Source organism: Vanellus vanellus (assembly GCF_965231255.1).
Source record: "Vanellus vanellus genome assembly, chromosome: 14".
In the NCBI taxonomy this organism is placed as follows: Eukaryota; Metazoa; Chordata; class Aves; order Charadriiformes; family Charadriidae; genus Vanellus; species Vanellus vanellus.
In genome coordinates, this window is record NC_138919.1 from 7,643,494 (window position 1) to 7,662,242 (window position 18,749).

At 41.7% G+C, this 18,749-nt stretch overlaps 1 protein-coding gene across 5 annotated transcripts; it reads right to left on the reverse strand.

Annotated features, from left to right (window-relative positions):
• Window positions 1-1,868: 1,868 nt before the first annotated feature.
• LITAF (lipopolysaccharide induced TNF factor) lies at window positions 1,869-17,554 on the reverse strand. 5 transcript variants are annotated; one of them, XR_014269716.1, is made up of 8 exons: window positions 17,407-17,554; window positions 12,514-12,614; window positions 11,958-12,089; window positions 8,225-8,307; window positions 4,187-4,369; window positions 3,619-3,775; window positions 3,073-3,302; window positions 1,869-2,390 (listed from the first exon to the last, which is right to left on the reverse strand). XR_014269716.1 is itself a non-coding variant. In XM_082490803.1 (7 exons), the coding sequence occupies exons 5-7, from the start codon at window positions 4,362-4,364 to the stop codon at window positions 3,194-3,196; spliced, it is 444 nt and encodes a 147-aa protein (XP_082346929.1). In that variant the 5' UTR covers window positions 4,365-4,369; window positions 8,225-8,307; window positions 11,958-12,089; window positions 12,514-12,614; window positions 17,407-17,554; the 3' UTR covers window positions 1,869-3,193. The 5 variants fall into 5 exon arrangements, 4 of the variants coding, with proteins under 4 accessions (XP_082346929.1, XP_082346930.1, XP_082346931.1 ...); XM_082490803.1 differs by having other exon boundaries at window positions 1,869-3,302; XM_082490804.1 differs by lacking the exon at window positions 17,407-17,554 and adding an exon at window positions 17,155-17,197 and having other exon boundaries at window positions 1,869-3,302.
• Window positions 17,555-18,749: the final 1,195 nt, after the last annotated feature.

The following is an 18,749-nucleotide window of genomic DNA, read 5'->3' on the forward strand; positions in this document are numbered from 1 at the left end:
AATGTCATCTTGGACAGTTAATGAAGGTGGGAGTAGGGAAAGGCTTTACCCAAAATTGTCACGCGAGGCTGGAGGATTTCAGAAGGCCTATGCCCCTTCCTTAGTTATTTGTGGAAATAGCACATGAAGCCAGCATGCCACTTCTGTATCTATCAAGTGTTCATGGCTCAACTTGCTTATTAACAAATTAACCAAAAAGTTGGTTAATAAAAATAAAAAGTATCAATGCATAAGAACAAAATTGTCTGAGGTATTAATCTTGCCTTCCTGTATTTTCTGCACCTCAGGAAAAAAAAAAAAAGAAAAAAGTGCTTCAGACATTAAAAAAGCAGAGTATTCTCACGTGATTAATAGGGATTCTTTCCAACTGAACATAATGATATATTTGATATCTATTTTCTCCCTACCAGTCACTGGTATGTAAAAGTGTAGCCATATCTATGTGTTTGCTTAGTTGTATTGCAAGTGGAAGTTTTACCCAAAAGAGTTTTAACTGAAAAAATATTTAAAGGGCCCGAGTTGCAAGAAAACAACACATTTTCAAATGTGGCTCTGTGTGGAAACAGTTGGTTTTCAGGCCAGAGAATGCCATTTATCAGAGACTTGGCCCAAGTGAGACCCTGAAATTCAAACTTCACCCTCTAATTATATTTCTTTACTTAATTTTAACATTTCAGCCATTCATGTGTTTGGAAACATTCCAAATGGTATAGTTTTCCAATTACAAGCACTAGATAGAAAAGAAAGATTTTATTTTAAATATTATCAGTTTTAAAAAACAAACAGTAACTTCAACGTAATCAAACACAAAGCACTTTCACACAAAGCAAGTTACATCCTGCATTTGTCTGTCTAAAAAAAGTTTAACAAAGCAAGTTACTTTGGTGCATTCTGTAGATAATTCCACACACAAGAGAACACACACAGGCTTTGTATTAAAGGAAATTTAAGTATAGAAGGGCCAGCAGAAAGTTTTGCAGAATGCTTAATTAGATGGAATAGCTGCCAACATTGTGTCCTATTCTCAATCCAGATGACGGATTTACAGAAATGCAATGGACTGTGCCCATAAAACAAAACAAGGAAAACCCACATAATTTTTTTTTTTTTTCCAATCAGTGTTGTTCTGCTCTCTGGTGCTACTACCCCAGGTTTTCCAACCATCACTTTGCAGAGAAAAGGGAGCTAAGGGAATAATAACTTGAAGACTTACTCACCAAATGAACATAAGGCAGGATTATCCGGACCAGACTGCTGTGGGTACTAAAATAACTAAAAATCCTCCCCACTATGCAAGCAAACATCAAGTCTGGGAACACTGCATGCTTCACTGCTTCTTCCTATCTTGCTCTATGATAAACTGACAAATACATTTTCTGTGAAATCCAGTGGGGGGAAAATACTCCTTTACAGTAGTGCATGTGACTTGTGTAAGTCAGAACCACTGCCTGTGTCATCAGAACAGAAAATTCAATGGAGCATCACCCAGGCCCTTAAAGAACATGGAAAGCATTACAGTGCTGCAGCAGCAGACTAAAAACCAAAAGCTAGTACCACGTCACCAAAGCAGAAAGCTACAAAACTACCAACTTTTTATCTCCATCATTCTCTTGCCAGTTAGTAGCTACTGTAAATTCTTATGGTACAGAGAGACATGATCAGAAACTTTTTCCAAATGCGTAAGAAAGCTCTTAAACCAGCTGCAGACAGGCCCACAAGCAACAGCAGTTTACAAAAACTAATTAACACCAGGCTTAGAGATTGTATTTACGATCCACGAGACTCCTGGATTTCAAATGTGAAGTGCTGACAGACTTCAAAAGTTAACTTATACCAAATATTTATAGAAGGCACATTTGGCAAGAACAGTAAATGCAGTATTTTTTATTTATATTTATTTTAGCTTTTTACTTTTACAGAGATTAATACAGTGTTAGCGTCATAGCCTTGTTTAAACACCTGTCTGCCTTTTCCAGACAGGTGTCATCAAATGCATTACGACGTTATTGGGACCAAGTCTATTGCTTATGACACGGTAAAATATTTCAATCTTCAGAGTCTCATTCCCCAATCTTTTGTGATCAGCATCTTAAATAAGCATCCAGCTTAAGTGTCTGAAAACAGAACTTCTATTTCATTTAGAAAAATCAGTGTACAAGTCTAAATAATCATCACAGAAACTCTTTAACAAATATGTTACCTTCTTAATGAAGAAACAGTAATTAACAAGCAGATCAACAATTAAAAGCCCAGGTCCCATATCTGTGTTTTGCAGGTGGAATTCAGGGCTTAAGACACGGCTGAGGTTTGTTTATGATCTATCAGCTGACTTATGTAAAGACACAAGGAAGTTTTCCAAGGCTATGACCAAGGCTCCATGGGCATTTCCACTGCAGTGGAGAGAAGAGAACACTTCACAGACTTACAAAAATCAGCAGTAAAAAAAAACCAACCAACCAAAAAACACTGAACAAGTGTCTATTAAAAATTCCTGTATGAACATCTTTACTGCAGAATAGAGATATGACTAGACTTGAAACTGGCAAGGAAATTCAGGTACTAGATTGAATCGCCATTGATGCACAATAACCTGAGTTGTCCATTTGGTGAAGCAGCCTCCATGAAGGAAGAAGCCTTTAGGTTTGGTTCTCATTCAACTAAGAAAATTTTAAAGTGATTTTTAGTGCTCATGAAAAGATGCCAACAAATCAATTATTTTGTCAAAGAGGGGCACCTGTCTCAGAAGCAAGCAACTCCCTGCCGGTTCGTAAAACAGTGCTGTTGCAAAAGCATCAACACCAAGCATGAGACTATATAGGTCTCCATAGACATTCTCCTCTTGGTCTGTGCTGAGACTGTAAGCAAGCACACCAGTGTGCAACATCATTGAGACAAGATTAACTGAAGAACATCACCAATCTGTTTTGCATAAAGCAGAAAGGGAAAACGTTTAGTTGCTATCAACTGGTGCTGGACTGAGTGGCCCATAAAGATTAGATACACTTTTTACAGACCTAAGCCATAATCCTCTCACGCAAATTCTTATTCAAACAATCTAGCAATAAACATTACTTTGATTGGTTTCCAGTGACAGGATGCATAGAAACAACCAGAAGTCTCCATGAAGCTTCAAAAAGGACTTGCAGAGGTGCTAACCAACTTCATCAATCAATGATCAATGTTTAAACACTGCCTATAAACGTTTGTAAGAACCAAGAAGAGCACCACATTTTGGACAGGTGTGATCCACATCCTTTAGGGCATCAACGCAGAAGGGAATTAAGCAGCAGCCAGCTATACACCTGCAAAGAAAAAAAAAAAATCCAAACAATCTGTTTTGCTACTTGGTACATACACAAGAGGGTAAAAATATATTTCCTGCAAAAGCCATCAGTAGAAGTGGTGCCATGAAGCTACAGGAAGCATACACGTGGCTATGGAGTGCATCACTGTAGTGTTCTAGAGCTGCTTTAAGGTCCTACAGGAGCTTATTCAAACCATAAAGGGTCAGATGCCAGACAGAATGAGAAAGCAACAAAGCCGAGCTTTTTTATTCCTTAAAGCTATAAAAGGTCATGTAAGAAGAGAAAAATAAAGTGCAAATTGGAATCAACCTACCCCAGCAGGCAGAGGCCCCCACATGACAGCCAAGTCAAAGCTCCTGAGTCATACGAGAGACGTGTCACTATCATCTGGTTACAGGAGGGGCAGCACATCTGAACTGGGCGGTCATAAAATACTACTGGTTGCTGCACATACACTGTCTGAACTGTAACTGAGCAGAGAAATACGCTGTTTACTCAATGGCTAAATAAGGAAAAATGGATAGTTAATCAACTTCCTCTGAGCTAGAACCAGCTATTAATCTGAAATATTTGAGGCTCAGAGCAATGAAATGCACAATGACAAAGAGAAATCACAACGGGATTTCCTAATGCAGAAACACACTGTCTTAAGAATAAGACATTATTCTGCATTAAAAACTGCAGAAAGCCAAATGATGTTATTGATATTAGTTCACACTGAAGGATTCACAAGAATTGATTCACCTTATTCCCTTCAAAAATATTTTCTGGAAGGTGGGGAACAGCTGTGAACCACAATCTTTCATCTTCTGCACAGCACCGATTACACAGCCACTTGACACCTCCTTAACATGAGGGAGAGCAGAGTTTTTGAGGCTTACCGGGGTTATTCACTGGTGCGGCCTGTCCCACGTATGGGGGAGGGCTCATTCCCTTCCCATCTGGTTTCTGGCTGTGTTCTGGGACAGGATAGGGGTGAGGATAGCTCACATTGATTCCTGTTGTTTCCTCATAAGAAGGTGGTGCAGATGGGATAGGGAGACCACTCGGAGCAGACATTGTATCTAAAACATAATTGAGAGAAAATTGTAACAAAAGAAATTATTTATTGAGGGCAAGTGACAACTAATTAGGCTCTATTCAGACAGAAAGCAAGAAGTTAACTAGATCAAAATGCACCTTTTACCAGCATAAAATTATTGACTGTTCTTTGTTTCTGATAGTACTAAATGTTAATCTTGATTTCATTGTTGCTGCTTCCTTCCCTCTTGCTTTTCACAGAGTAATTCTTTTTCCACCACCAATTCTTCCTTTATAAATTAAAAATCCTACAACAGGGACATGGGGCATCTTTATCAGTATACTAAGCTATCTGGCAGTTTATCCCAATTCTCCAAGAACAGCATTTCAGATCCCTCTTGTTCTCCTGAAAAAAATCAAACAGTATGATAGGCCACATGGTAGCTGCCGAGTAACACGAGCCTGGTTTGTAGTGAAGCTCAAATATTTAAAAAAGGCTATTTATCTCTGCTGTGATTTGAAATAAAAAAAATAATATTTATATTGAAGTAAAAAGAAACCCCAAACAATTAAGTACATCCATATCAACTCAAAGCTTTTACAACTCTCAAATATGTTGCCATTTTTGCTGTTTACCAAAGTTTCAATGAGTTTGTTAATGTCACTTTCCTCCACCAATTGTTATTTCATTAGAGTGTAAGAATGCTAACCATCACTTTTTCCCAAAGTGGAAAGAAATGATTGTGATTTCACTGCAGACTTCCTCTCTTTCTCCCTGCCTACCCACTTCCAATACTCTGACCACTAATTTCTTTGTTGAACAATCTCTCACGGCATCAATGCTGATTAAGCATCTTCCTTTTTCTCTTCCTCCTAAGGACCATCAGACAGCTGTCCGAGAACCACGCTCCATTCTCTGTTGTTGCACATTCAACCCCTCTGTATACATGCAAGTCTTTCTACTCAGTACCACCTGGGAAGGTCAACCTGTATTTGGAATATTAATTCTATATTCTTATAGTAATATAGAAGCTATAATTAACCATAGCACTAGTATGAATAAAATGAATAAGATAAATTGCACTAATGAGGGGGGGAAAGAAAAAATTATGTTAAGAAACAAAAATACTCAAAACAATATGGCATTACTTTCAAAGCTTGTTCTTTGAAAACAGCAGCTTGCTGGATATATACAGTGTCTTGTGGTGTGAGACACCAGGCATTCTAAGCTCAACCATTCTCCTCATTGTTCATGTCACGTCTTGGAATACCACTGCATTGCCTGCTAATAACAGGACCTAAACATACACAATTTAGCTAATTTGGTAGTCACATACTTCAGAAAAATATTTGCAAGGTTCACAGCCCAACTTCCTTTTCTATCTTAAACCAAAATGACACCTCCTGTCAAAAATAAATTCCTCCAAAGAGGAATGTGGTTAAGAGCAGACACAAGAACATTAAAGATCAAAGTTCAGACCTGGTTAAACTCTCAAGGCCAACCCAGTGAACAATCTGTTCCTCAGAAGCTACACTGCTGATTTTTACAATCCAGGAAGTATACTGTAACTTGGCCCAATATGCAGAGTCATTATACAGAAGGACAAGGAAAAGAAGAGTGAACAAGCAGAATAACATTGCCTATGAAGACCTTGCCAGTTTTCTGGACCAGAAGACAAGAGGTGGATAAAAAAAATAAAAAATCTCAGCATAAAACGTGGCTAATCCTTAAAACTGGTAAATTGCTTTTGGGGAATTTAGTTCCTGAGTAAACGGAAGATCACAATTTCTTTCACACCGAAATCAATACACAGACACAGCAGAGTGGAGGAACAACAGTCAATGGAGAACCAACCTACACCTGTTGTGCAATGACCTAGTGCACAATAGTTCCCCACACAATCGCCCAAATAATCCTTTTACTCTTAAGCTGGAATGATTGCTTTATAAGAGGATTTACTATTCCAAAGTAGAGATAACTATTGTGAAACTATGCATCTACAACCACCTTTGCCCAGATTGCCGCATTCTATTCTGTTTAGGTGTGCGGATGAAGTCCAGAATTCGTTTGCTCTTTTCAGTATATTGTAGTGCTTAAAAGCACCAGTTTAACAACAAAATGCATCAACAAGATTCATCCCAGGAAAGAACGTAGCTATTTTGTGCACAGATCTGGAACTTTTTCACTAGGTATTCCGAAAAAGGATCCTCTCATCACCATTTCAAGACATTTGTGTAACAGCCACCCTGAGGTAAAAGCATCCCAGACTTCTACGATAGCGTCCTACTATCAGTACGCTATGAAAGAACTGCCTAATGAACCCCTTTTTCCTTTGGTCTCCTAAAATCTGGGGTTTTGTACTGTTTAAAATGCATGTCTTTCCACCTATCACCCAATAAATACACCAGTTCTTCTGAATGAAGAATGTGATCACTTCAGCAGCGGGGCTGCAGAGAGGGATCCAGCAGATGTACCAAACCAGAGGCTGAACATAAGTTGACAGTACCATGAAAAGGGCAAACACCATGCCGGATGTGTAAGCAAAACCAGTATCTGTGTGACAGCTGAAAAAGTTCTGCTGCTCTGGGAAAGCCCCCATGGGAGTACTGTATTTAAGAAACAAATGGGTGAATAGATTCCAAAGAAAAGCACTAAGAATAATCAAAGGCTACAAAAGAGGACTTCTAGAAAAAGCCGAAGAAATTGAGTTTCCTTAGTTTCAAAAGACCAGAAAGAATAACAAAGACAGACAGGTAGCAATGAAAAACTAAAACTCATCTGAGCGTAAACTTTAAGGAAAACTAAGAAAAACCTCAAAATAATAAGCTTTTCCCTATGTCTATTAATAAGGCTATTCAAGCACTAGATAAATTGGCAAGAGAGTTGTGGAGTCTTCCCTCCTGAAAGTTTTAAGAACAGCCACGCTTTTCAGAAATTATATGTCATTCAGCATTAAGTGGATTAGAGCACCTCTTCACATCCCTTCCAACTGAATTTTTCATTATTTCAACAGTTGCTTGTGAAAATAAATGCAATGCCTTTTCGTTTTAAACACCTACTTTTATGTATGCTGTTTCAGAAGTGAGATGCTACATCTCCTGAAGAAAGTAAGGCCTAATCCCGAACAAACTGCTTGCAAACCACCCCCTTGCTCCTAAGAGCTCATTGCAAGACTGGGTCTAGATTTAACTAAAAAAAAGTTTCCTCTAATTAAAAAAGAAAAAACAACCCACAAAACAACAAACAAGCAACAAAATAACACCCCCCACCAAACCAACCATTATTATAAAGAGTTTCTGAGCATTAAACTTATTCAAGCTTCAGATAAGATAGTAACTGCAGTAAATTGATATGGCAATAAGCATTAACCAAAGGATTCGGTAATAATGAAAACAAAGGTGAGAGGGACATTCTAGGCAGGATTTTCAGCACTTCATTTTAGCTTAAGCAATACTTACAGCCTGGGTTAGTAATTAAACTGTGTGTTATACTTTCCTATGAAATCTCTTAAGGTACCAATAGACTTTCCATAGTTTCCATTCGCACTTTGCTCCCTGCAAGTAGGTACAGAGCAGCTTATAACTTTAATAATTTTTTTTTTTTTTTTTTTACAGATACATTCTTATATAAAATACCACTGATACAGACATGTTTGGGAAGAGCAACTAATGCATAATGCCTGATTACAAAGAGGACAAAAGATTAATATTACAAACCAACCCCAGATCACATAAAGAGCAATACAGAATCTTAAGCCTCTATATAGGATAGGGAAAACTTGAATTTCTAACGCCTTAAACTGTACCCAGCTACTTATGAAACAACAACAACAATTTACTAACTGGAAGATAAACAGGCACAAAAGCAAGCTGATGGCAGAAGCAGAAACTGAACTCACAAGTTTTATCTTCTTAAAGCAGACTCTCAAATGCCACTCCCAAGTAATTCAAAAGGGAAGACTGCTCAGTGACAGGTACCTGACTGCAAGAAAAGACAAAGGATAAGATCGGTAACAGGGAAGTCAAATACACCAAAAAGTTATCTGCAGGTAGCATATATGCAAAACATTAGTCAACATTAAAGCTATCTCAAACCAGGATATGCAAACATTGAAACACCAACAAGCACACGAAATGCAAGACCAGGCCTTTCACACTGATACACAAGAAGTTTCCATTTACATCTGGAAGTTTCAGATCCAAACACCACTAAGGACAGAGAACTGAGCAATTCTAGCTTCTGTTTGCAGACTCTCGCTACTCTTCTGCTTTGAGTCTTTAGAAATGCACGTGGTCAGACAACGACCAATGGCTTCAGCTACACATCCCACGTCATTTTTTGCTCTTCATAAAAAACCTCTTGTATTCCAGGTACACAATGATAAGGTGGACATTGACTCAATGTGCCCAGCTGCGCTCTAACTTTGGACCGATGAGTCACTAGACTCCAGAGAAGAATTGATAAGGCAGCAAAACCACCAGCTCCCTCCTCCAGACTTTCTTTTGAGCGAATGAATAAAAAAAAAAGAATCAATTCATGCTGCGAGCACTCTTATCCCAAATAATGTCCTTCATAAGCACACACTAGAATAACACTGGCATGGGACAAAGCACCCTTCCAGTTCATGCCTTTCTGCAGGGGTCTACTGCTCTACATACAGAAGAAAGTTGGCATAAAGGGAGGGAAAAGGCTGGTAAAAGCCACAGCATTCACAATCCACTCTATTCAAATGAAACCAAATTAGTTACTTATGCTAGCTGGGGAGACCAGGAAGACGAGTAACAAATTCTACCAAGAGAAGGATACATGGATACCCTTCTCTCCAATGGAGAGTGCAGCAGAGCTCTATGTCATTTTTAGAACTGCACTAAAGTCACATCAATTTGGGGGAATAGAAGCCTTTAGAAAATGTTGAATAATTAGTAAAACTCAGTGGTGTGCAGCAGTTTTTGCATTTTGCAAAATCATATTTCAGCTAATTCAAACACTCCCCCCAATTTTAATTCCTAAACTCCTAACTCCATGCAGCAATCTGAAGCCAGAAGCGGGGTCTGCGTTGGCTCCCTACCCAGAACTGCTAATTTTAACACAGCAAGAGAATTTGCAGGCTGTACCTGAAAAAAAGCATACCACCCGGCTAAACTTTCCCTTTATCTTGCTATTAGAGAAAGTGAATTAAGTGAATTAGAACTTCTAAGGTAACTTATCTGAGGAACTTATTAGCCAAGCATTCATTATAAAGCCAAGACTCAGCTTTCTATCATGGGCTTCAGGGTTCATGTCTGACTAAAATTACCCAAGTTAAAACTCTGAGTTGAAACTAGCAGTATGGTCAGAGGCAGCAACACACTACAGAAGGATTCAGCCGGGTTATACCTCATCAGACAAGACAACTGTCCAATAATGTTTACATAATTAATTAAAATATAGGCTATGACCTACATAGTTTTTTAAAATAGCTGCACCGCATTCCTCAGTATACCCTCCCACAACATGGGTTTGTAAAAAGTTGGGCAGTTTCTTCAGAATGCTAATTGAAATATCAAACTGTAAAATCTAGTGTAGATGAGGAAGACTGTTATGCTGACCTTCTCCATCAAGATCCGTACAGGCATTACAGGGAAAATAACAACATACAGGTCTTACTTAATGTGCCTAAAACAACAGGGTGCCCTGTGATAACCTATATCTGCTACATCTCCCAGATAATACACATTCACACATTAACTTCTGCCATTGTCTGTTCTAGAAAGGGAAATGTACTAAAGATTCCCTTCCTCCCAAGGGGCAGATTTACTCTAAGAATGTAAGGGCGCTGCTATCTGTGTCATACTCCCAAATACAGAGACCGACAAAGCTACAGCTAAAGTCATCTTCCCCTTCCCTCCTCACACTCCATTCATGAGGCAGACCAGTCAAGGTCAGAGTCTGGCTCACATACCTTTCATACATCTTCACCTAGTGATAATCACTGTAACTACAAATTGTTCCCTCCACACCCAAAACTGAAGACATGCTTATTACCATTTTCTCACCACAGGATGCATCCCCCATCTTATGAGAATTTTTTATATTTTCCAGATCGGTATGTGAATGTCATGTAGTTTAAAACTGCAGCCTTTTTCTGAAGACAGGATGCAAATGTGTATTCTAAGAATGCAGAAAAATACCTTTTGCCCAAGAACAAACAGAAAAAAAAAAAAAAAAGGGAGGAGGAACAAGTCAAAAGCGGAAAGGTAAGTCAAGTCATTCATGCCTTACCCAACAATTACAGATGAATCATTAAGCAACATTTTTTTTTTAATCCCAGCTGGATTCCTGACCTGCACAGGAGTCTAGTAGAAATGGATCCCAGAGCAGCTCACAGGTAACAGCAACAGCACCTCAAGGATAACTGTGGGTAGCTAATCTCTCTGCCTCTTATGGGGAGGGGAGAAAAAGAAGTCTGCAGAGTCCCCACACTAACACACCACACGAACGTGTTGCTCCTGGGAGGCTGTAGAAAACAGAGGAAACTGTAGAGTCATCCCTCTCTCCCTGTCCAGCCAAACCTGAGCCTGGCACCTGCTTTTAATGCAATAGCAAGTACTGTCCTTCTAAGAATGGAAGAGAAAATACACTTACTACCTTACAGAACAATTTTGCTTATCTGAAATCTTCCTTAGCCACTCAGGTACAGACCAAAATTACCCTGCTTGCTTTTAAATAGGCTGCCCTGAAACTAAATAATTATGTCTGTATTTGCTTGAAGTCCTTCCAAAACAAACTTTACTACAAAGAAAATATAATTTTTAGTTTATATCAGAGCGTATGTCTGTCATAAGAAATTTTTATAAAAGATAAACATAGTCAGCTACGTGAAAGTTTGGACTCAGAAGCCTTTCATTGTTTGGTATGGATTTACAACTTTCCTGCTTTTGATAAAAGAAATTTATATCCTTAAAACACTGCAATAGCAAATGTCCTAAATCAGTCTAAGACTATTTCTACCAAAAGAAAGATCCAACTTGCCACTTCGGCTGCCTACCACTATGGAGTAAGTTTTCAGCCACATCAGTTCCTTAGTCTTACTGGCCACACAATAGCATAAACGCTAGTTACAAGGGAAGATGGCAAGAACATTAACGCAAGGGAACATAAGCAGATCGTGAAACCAGACCCAGAACATCTCAGGCCATCTGTTTTTATTTTCATAGAGCATCATTCCAAAACTCAGAATCAATACATATGCACACTCAGCAAGAGGAGGGACATTTCCATTACACGCATTTAATATGATGACTTAGAAAAGAAGTACAGAGTTTATTTCTATCTTTCACTGTAAGGAACGTTGCTGAATATGAATTTATCTGAAAGCATTACCTCAAATTGCTTTCTAGAAAATTTTTACAACACACTAGCAAAGATGCCATGCAAGACAAGGCAAGGACAAGAAAATAAAGTAAGCCTGTATCTGGCTATCCAAGTGAGGAACAAGGTAGCAATATCATCAAGAAAGCATACTTTGTATGAGAGCGTAAAAAGTGATTATTTTCTTAGACTTCTTAACAGTTTTTATTTTGGGGGGGGACTTACTGAATGGTACATATGCTGGATGAAAAGAAACAAGACATAGTTAAATTTGGTCATACATGTTTGGGTGCAAGACGGCAGATCTCAAGCAGCTCACACTAGCTTCTACCCAGGATGAAGACACAACACTGGGCACCACCTCTTGGGAGCACAGCAGAGTAGTTGGCAGGAGAAACGGGGCCGGAGGAAGGCTGCAAAACAATATGGTGTGTGAGGGGCTTCAGCTGAGCAAGGGAGTAGATACCACTGAGAAAAAAGCCAGAAGACACGCATAGTTGCCAGGAGCACAAAAGCCAGGCCACCATTTCCCTGCCACTGCCAACCAACCCTGAAAGCTTGCAGCTTGATCAGAAACTCCTGCCAGACTCTTGACTCCTGCTACTCTATTCTCAACCCAACCTCCTTCTCCTGGATATAGAGTCCTTTACATATCCCCACTGCTTGAGCTTATTCCAGGATGCTAGCCACCTCAATTTGAAGGATGTTACCTAAGCAGGCCTCAAAACAGAGCATACAGAACAGCCTGCTCTGGGTGGGGAGAGAAACGGGAAAAAAAGGCTCAGGCACTAAGAAAATAATTTAAAAAAAAAAAAAAAAAAAAAAAGGTTTACTTACTTGGATTGTTGCACGTTTGTTACACACAGCAGAATGTTGCTGGCTATAGATGACTGTGCTACCTGATCCAGAAAAACACCCACTGGGAATATGAGCAGAATCTGTAGGCAACACACACAAGGGCAAAGAACAGCTTAGTTGGAAGGAAACAGAAGCTATGACTGGACAGTTTTTACTAGAAGCAAACAAAAGGTACAGTAAACTAGCCAGCTAATAATGCAGAGTTTCCCCATTGGGACCATAGCTGGCTGTAAATAATTCCATAAGAAGAAGTAGGAAACGCTTTGGAATAGAAAGCTGTAACAGAATATGAAGTCAAAGGGCCTTGAACAACCTCACATAAGTAGGTCCCTAAGCAGGCAGCTGATCCAAATGACCTCTGGAGATCCTTTGTCCAACCTAAATTACTCTATAATAACCCAGAAAACAGAAGTTTGGTTACTGTACTAGAAAAAGATCACAAAGGTCCAGTTCTGTTTTTATCCATACACTGAAGACTAAATACTAAGTGACGACAAAACTGATGCAGAAGATACCAGTCATGATGTAAACAAAGCAAATTAATTTGCTTTAGTGACTTCGTCAACAAGGACGATTCTCCAGAAAACTGCCTTAATTGCTGGGCTGTCTCCATTGTTTGGTTCAGGTCAGAGAAGCACTAACTCATCCCAATTACAGAGTGGCAGCAACAATAGGAACTGTATGGCTATTAAATACTTATTCTGTCCCAAGTACTGTTGTACTCCTAGTGGAATGCAGATTCTGGATCAGTATCTTGATGCCAAAAGGAAGCTGGGTTTTATTAGTGGAGCTGACAATTTTTTTTTTCTCCCTACTTCACAAGACATAAAGTAAATACATCATTTGAAACCACAGGAATTCCAGACCACTTTAGGACAAGCTTGATTTTCATGCTTTTTTGTGAGATGCTCTAGAAACTCCAGTCTATCATGGTTCCCAATTTTGTACTAAGTTTTAGCCTTAACTCAACCAGCTTCTCTTATGGCTACATCATCCTTTAAGCAGTTATGTATCATAATGTTTATCTCATATACTTCTACTACTGTAACTTCTCACCTAGAGTTCTCATCAACTGCCTCCTGCCTGGTAAACCTCTGCTGGTCTTACAACGTCCATGTTGCCTCCTCACCACTCATGTCTGTATCTGCCCATGGCAACACTGCTGCCCTCCAGGATCACGTGTCTTCTCCTTTCCATGCTGTACCAAGGAATAATCAACCACCACCACACACCAGGTGAGCGAGCGCAGAGCTCAGTTATGCAGCCAATCACACTCAGTGCCCCTGCAGCCGTGCAGGTTAATCTTTAAAGTTTTAAAATAGGCCTCAGGTGGCATCTCTCGATCTTAACACTTACTTCTGACCATGTCTCTCAAGTCAAAAAGCCCTTTCAACACCTGAAAGGTGCCTGCAGAGAACTTAGCAGGTACAAAAGACAACATGCAATGAGAAAGAACTTCAGGCTTAAGCATCCGATGAGGGCTGGAGTCACTCCACCCACACAAAGTATAGCTAAGACCCAGTGCACAAGCTTCCCAACAATGACACAAGTCTCTTCACTTTCCTGGAGTGCAGAAGAGTTTCTGGAATATTGTTGATAGCTGTGTCGTGTAAGGAAGGCATTCATCAGGATTTCAGTGAAGTCTATAAACATTTCTATAAAGAACTTGTGACAAGTTTGTTCACTCTTCCAGGTTACACAGGACTAATCTGCTGCACTGGAGGTATGTTAATAAATCAGTAAACACTACTAATGTTTACACATTTCAGTAGTCCCATGATCTTCCCAGTAGACTAAGCAGAAATGTGGAAAGGTTTATTAGAAAGGCAATTGTGTACTCAGTCTAGTGTGGGTTTTCCAGTAGCCACGTAGCTCAAACACAGGAGCTGGTACAGGTGCAGTGTGTATGCAGGAATGGTAATTGCAGTAAGTGATCACTTCCTTGAGAACAGGCATTGCTCTTTCACACCATTCTCATACTCTCACCACAGTTTTAGCGACTGAAGAGGGAACAAGACAGCAGTCAAAGATGACTAAGCTCAGCTTTTGTGACGATATTTGTAGTATCAAAGATTCCACAGCTGTACTTTTAAAAACCACCAATCTCCTTTTTTCTTCAGAAAAATAGAATTTTCCCCTTGTGACTAAACTACAGAGCTGAAGGCTGATCAACTGCCCCTAGTCACAGCGTGCTGATTTTGGCTGGGGGTGCACAAAAAGTTGTGAGGAGACACACCTGGGACGGCTGACCCCAACGGACCAAAGGGATATTCCATACCATAATGTCATTGTGCCCAACAATAAAAGCCGGGGGAAGGTTGACAGGGGGGCTGCTGCTTGGGGATGGGCTGGGCATCAGTCAGTTGGTGGTGAGCAAATGTTTTCATTTGCATCACTTGTCTGTCTTGGGTTTTCTTTCTTTCTCTTTTCTATTTTTCTTTTCATTACAATTATTATTATTTTATTTCAATTATTAAACTTTTCTTATCTCAACCCACAAGTTTTCTCCCTTTTACCCTTCCAACTCTCTTCCCCTCATCCCATGGCAGGGGGGGCGGGGGGAGCAAGCAGCTGTGCGGTGCTTAGTTGCCAGCTGGGGTTAAACCACAACACAGCTACTTCAGCTGCACAGACACTGTGCGACCAAAGACCATCTTCACCGCCACTTTAGTGAAGAGCGATTTCTAAGAAATCAACACCCTTCCATAGATTTCAAAATGGTCATGATCATAAGTCCCAGCATGAATACTCCCAGTCTTGATGTTTAACATTCAATACTTATTTTTAAATTATGTTGCATTTTTAATTTCTTACCACTGACTAGTTTTGGACAGCTGGGTCAATTTAAAAATGACTGCTATGCTTTTTTTTTTTTTTTTTTTGCTTTTTTGTTTCCCCACCCCTCACCTCCCTTCCTGAAGACAGACACAAACAAGTCTCAGGTCTTTGCAGCACTTGGCAGCATCCCTGGCATAGCGACCACCTCTCCTGTGCCTTCCTTATCTTTTATTAAAGTTGAAGTTTCAAATCTGGAGCACAGGTAACATTTACCAAGTACTACAGTGAATGGTCTAAAACTAAAACCAAGTATCAGTCCCTTTAATTTATCTATCGGAACAGAAGTTCCTAATACAGAACAAGATGACATCAGGGCTACAAAACAATCTCTTCAAAGTACCGAGTATCCTGGAGGTAACCACAACTTCAGCTTTTCAACTGAATTCTGCTAATGTCCCTTCTGCTTTAAGTGTCAACTTTGAAGAGATATTTGAACTATTACTTCTCACAGCCAGTGCAAACATGTGTCTCACAACCCTGGGCACTACTTGAAGATTAGCCAGGGGACAAGAGAAAGAGAAAGTAAAAAACCCACCTCGCTGCTTGGTTTAAAAAAAAAGAAACAAACCAAAACTGAAAAGAATCGCTTACAAATACAGCTTTCCTAACCCAGCTTGGCCGAGCAAATACGTTGTTGCCCTTCCTTTACTCCTTATCTCTTGCTAAAATCTTACAAGATTTAGTCCCTTAAATTAAAGAACTCCTACTCAGTCCTTCACTAGAAATCCCAAGTTGTTCTCCAACACCACAGATAATTAATTACAGGGGCTTCCTGCACAGCAGAGTTTAAGACAGCTGCTGATCAGCAGCACCTGGAATGAAACACAGGTTGAAGGCTTTTTTTTTTTTTTTTTTAAACAATCAGGCAGGATATACAGGTTTATCAGAGCACTTGGGGATTTTCGCAGTGCACAGCAGCAAGCCGTAACACAGCACTTGCTTGGGCCACCATCTGGGTTATCTGAACTCTGGGGACAATAACTTCCCAGTTTACCAACCTGCTGAGAAATAGTATTTTAAACTTGTGTATATTTCCCAGGCGTTTGTGAGAAAATAAAGTTCAGTAATAACTACAAAAGAAGACTTTGATATATTATTATTTTAGTCAGACAACCAATGCCAGTCGAGTCAAGCTGAACTTTATCCCGGCAAAATAGAAATGGTACTACAGTGCATGTTCTCCCCAGCAGAAGTTACAGGCGTTTAGCGTGTTACTTTTACCAAATAAACAACCACCTCAGAATAATCCCGTGAGCGGTTCCCACTGGGGTCCTGGTGAGGCCCCAAACCCCTCCCCGGGGCCGGCCCGGCCCGCTTTGAAATAAAACTGCCGCCGCGCCGCTCTCGAGCCCGTTGCCCGGGGAAAGGGACACTTTCCGCCGGGGCGGGCTGTCCCCGCAACAACCGGCTTGCGCTTCGCTCACAGCTCCGGCCCGCAGCCCCATGGGCCGGGGCCGCCTCTCCCGGGCCGGCCCGCGAAGCCCCAGCTACCCCCAGCGCCCCGGGGACTCCTGCGCCGCGGGACCGGCCCGCCGGGACGGGGGCAGCTCCCCCGCCCGCAGCCGGGGGTGTCCGGCCCTGCCTGGACGCCGCGGGAGGGGGGTTCACCGGCCTCCGCAGGACCCGGCAGAGCTCGGGCCCCTCAGAAGCGGCCCCGGCAGTGGAGCAAAGCAGCACCCCCCCGCCCAGCCGGCCGCGGGAGCGGGCCCCGTCCGGCGGCAGCCAGGCTCCGGGCGGCGCGACACAGCCCGGCGGCGCCTGCAGCGGCCCCACGGCCCTTACCGCTCCGCTGCCTGCCCTCCTCTCCGCTCGGGGGAAGCCACCGTCCCGCAGGGCTGGGCTCGTCTCGTCCCGTCCCGTCCCGTCCCGTCCCGTCCCGTCCCGTCCCGTCCCCACCCTCGTCCTCCTCCTCCCCTTCCCCCGAGAGGGCGCCTGCGGGGGAGGGGGGGGCTGTCCGCCCCCACCCCGGACCCGGGCCGGGCCCTTCCCGCAGCCCAGCTGCCTGCAGGAGCCGCCGCCGCTCCCCGCACCTACCGCCGCGCCCGCTCCCCGCCGAGGTGCGCTCCTGCGAGCAGGGCCGGCGCCTCCGAGCGCTGGGGGAGGAAAAGGAAAGGAGGAGGAAATTAAAAAGTCTGTGGAACTATCAAGTGGGTGACGCACACCGCCCTGACCCCCCTCTGCCAGACGAACGGCTAGGCCCGAGTGTCTGGGGACTCGGCAGCTCTTGCCAAGAGGCTTACTCATAGATTGACAAATTAAAACAAGTGATCTTCAACTTTCCCGTAATCAGCGTAGCCAGACTCCATGTTCTGTAGCGCAGGAGGAAAACACCCTCCCTTAATTCTTCAATACCTCTTAACGTTACCAAGATTTCAGACAACGCTGCATACAAGGAAACATAAAATAATCAAAGAAACCTTCAACAGATACCGTGATTTTAACGGGTGCCTTTATGGGCAATTAAATTGGATTTTTAGTCTTTGGAAAATAGTGTCACTTCTTCCTCTATCCAACCCAACAGCTCAAAGTTAAGACAAAAAGTTAATTACTGTGCAGATCCCTGGAAGGGATTGAACAAGGACTGCTTTACCCACTATAGTTTAGGTGAACCATATAGGTTAGCAAGACCTAGTATTTAAGTGCTTTAATCCACTTTAGACTGAAGGGAGTCAATAACCCCTGAGGGCTCAGCAGGGATTGTGCGCTAGGCCTTTTGGCTGAAAGCATCTAAAATCCGTTAAAATCCTATTTTTGTGTTTAAATCCTTTCTTGGACCTCACCCTAAGTAACATGTATAAAGCTTCAATTCAAACCCATCCCAGAGCCAGGATTCAGGTTTCAAAGGACAAAAGGGGCTCTTGCTCCAAGTGACAATAAGCCCAACAGTAAGATCTGCAGTCACAGTAATCTACTGAATCACCTGCAGTACTGGTGCTCAGGGTTTTCATCAGATGTTGGAGTACAAGGGCTCCAGCAGCATGAATAATCCCTGATTTGGGGGAAGGGGTTGATTCAGCAGCATCCAGTCCTTCCTACGAGTCTCCATTTGAACCTGAGAGCAGAACTAGACTTGGAGGTGAATAAGTTTTCATCATTATCAAGAAATCACATTACATATTATGATCTTTTTGTCAGGAGCAGAATATGTGTAATTTTGGCTTTGGTGCCCTGGCTTAACTAAAATTGGAGTAATTGTTCTCTTTGTAAGTAAATCCCCTTCCCCAGGTGGCTATGAGCAGCTTAGAAACCACAGAACACCACCTCTGCCAGGGTGAAATAAGGCATGACCTTCAGCTGAAAGCCTTCTTACTCTGAGTGCCACGCTCTCCCATGTTTTTTGCTTACATCTAGTCAGAGGCCAGCTTGTGCTACAGCTT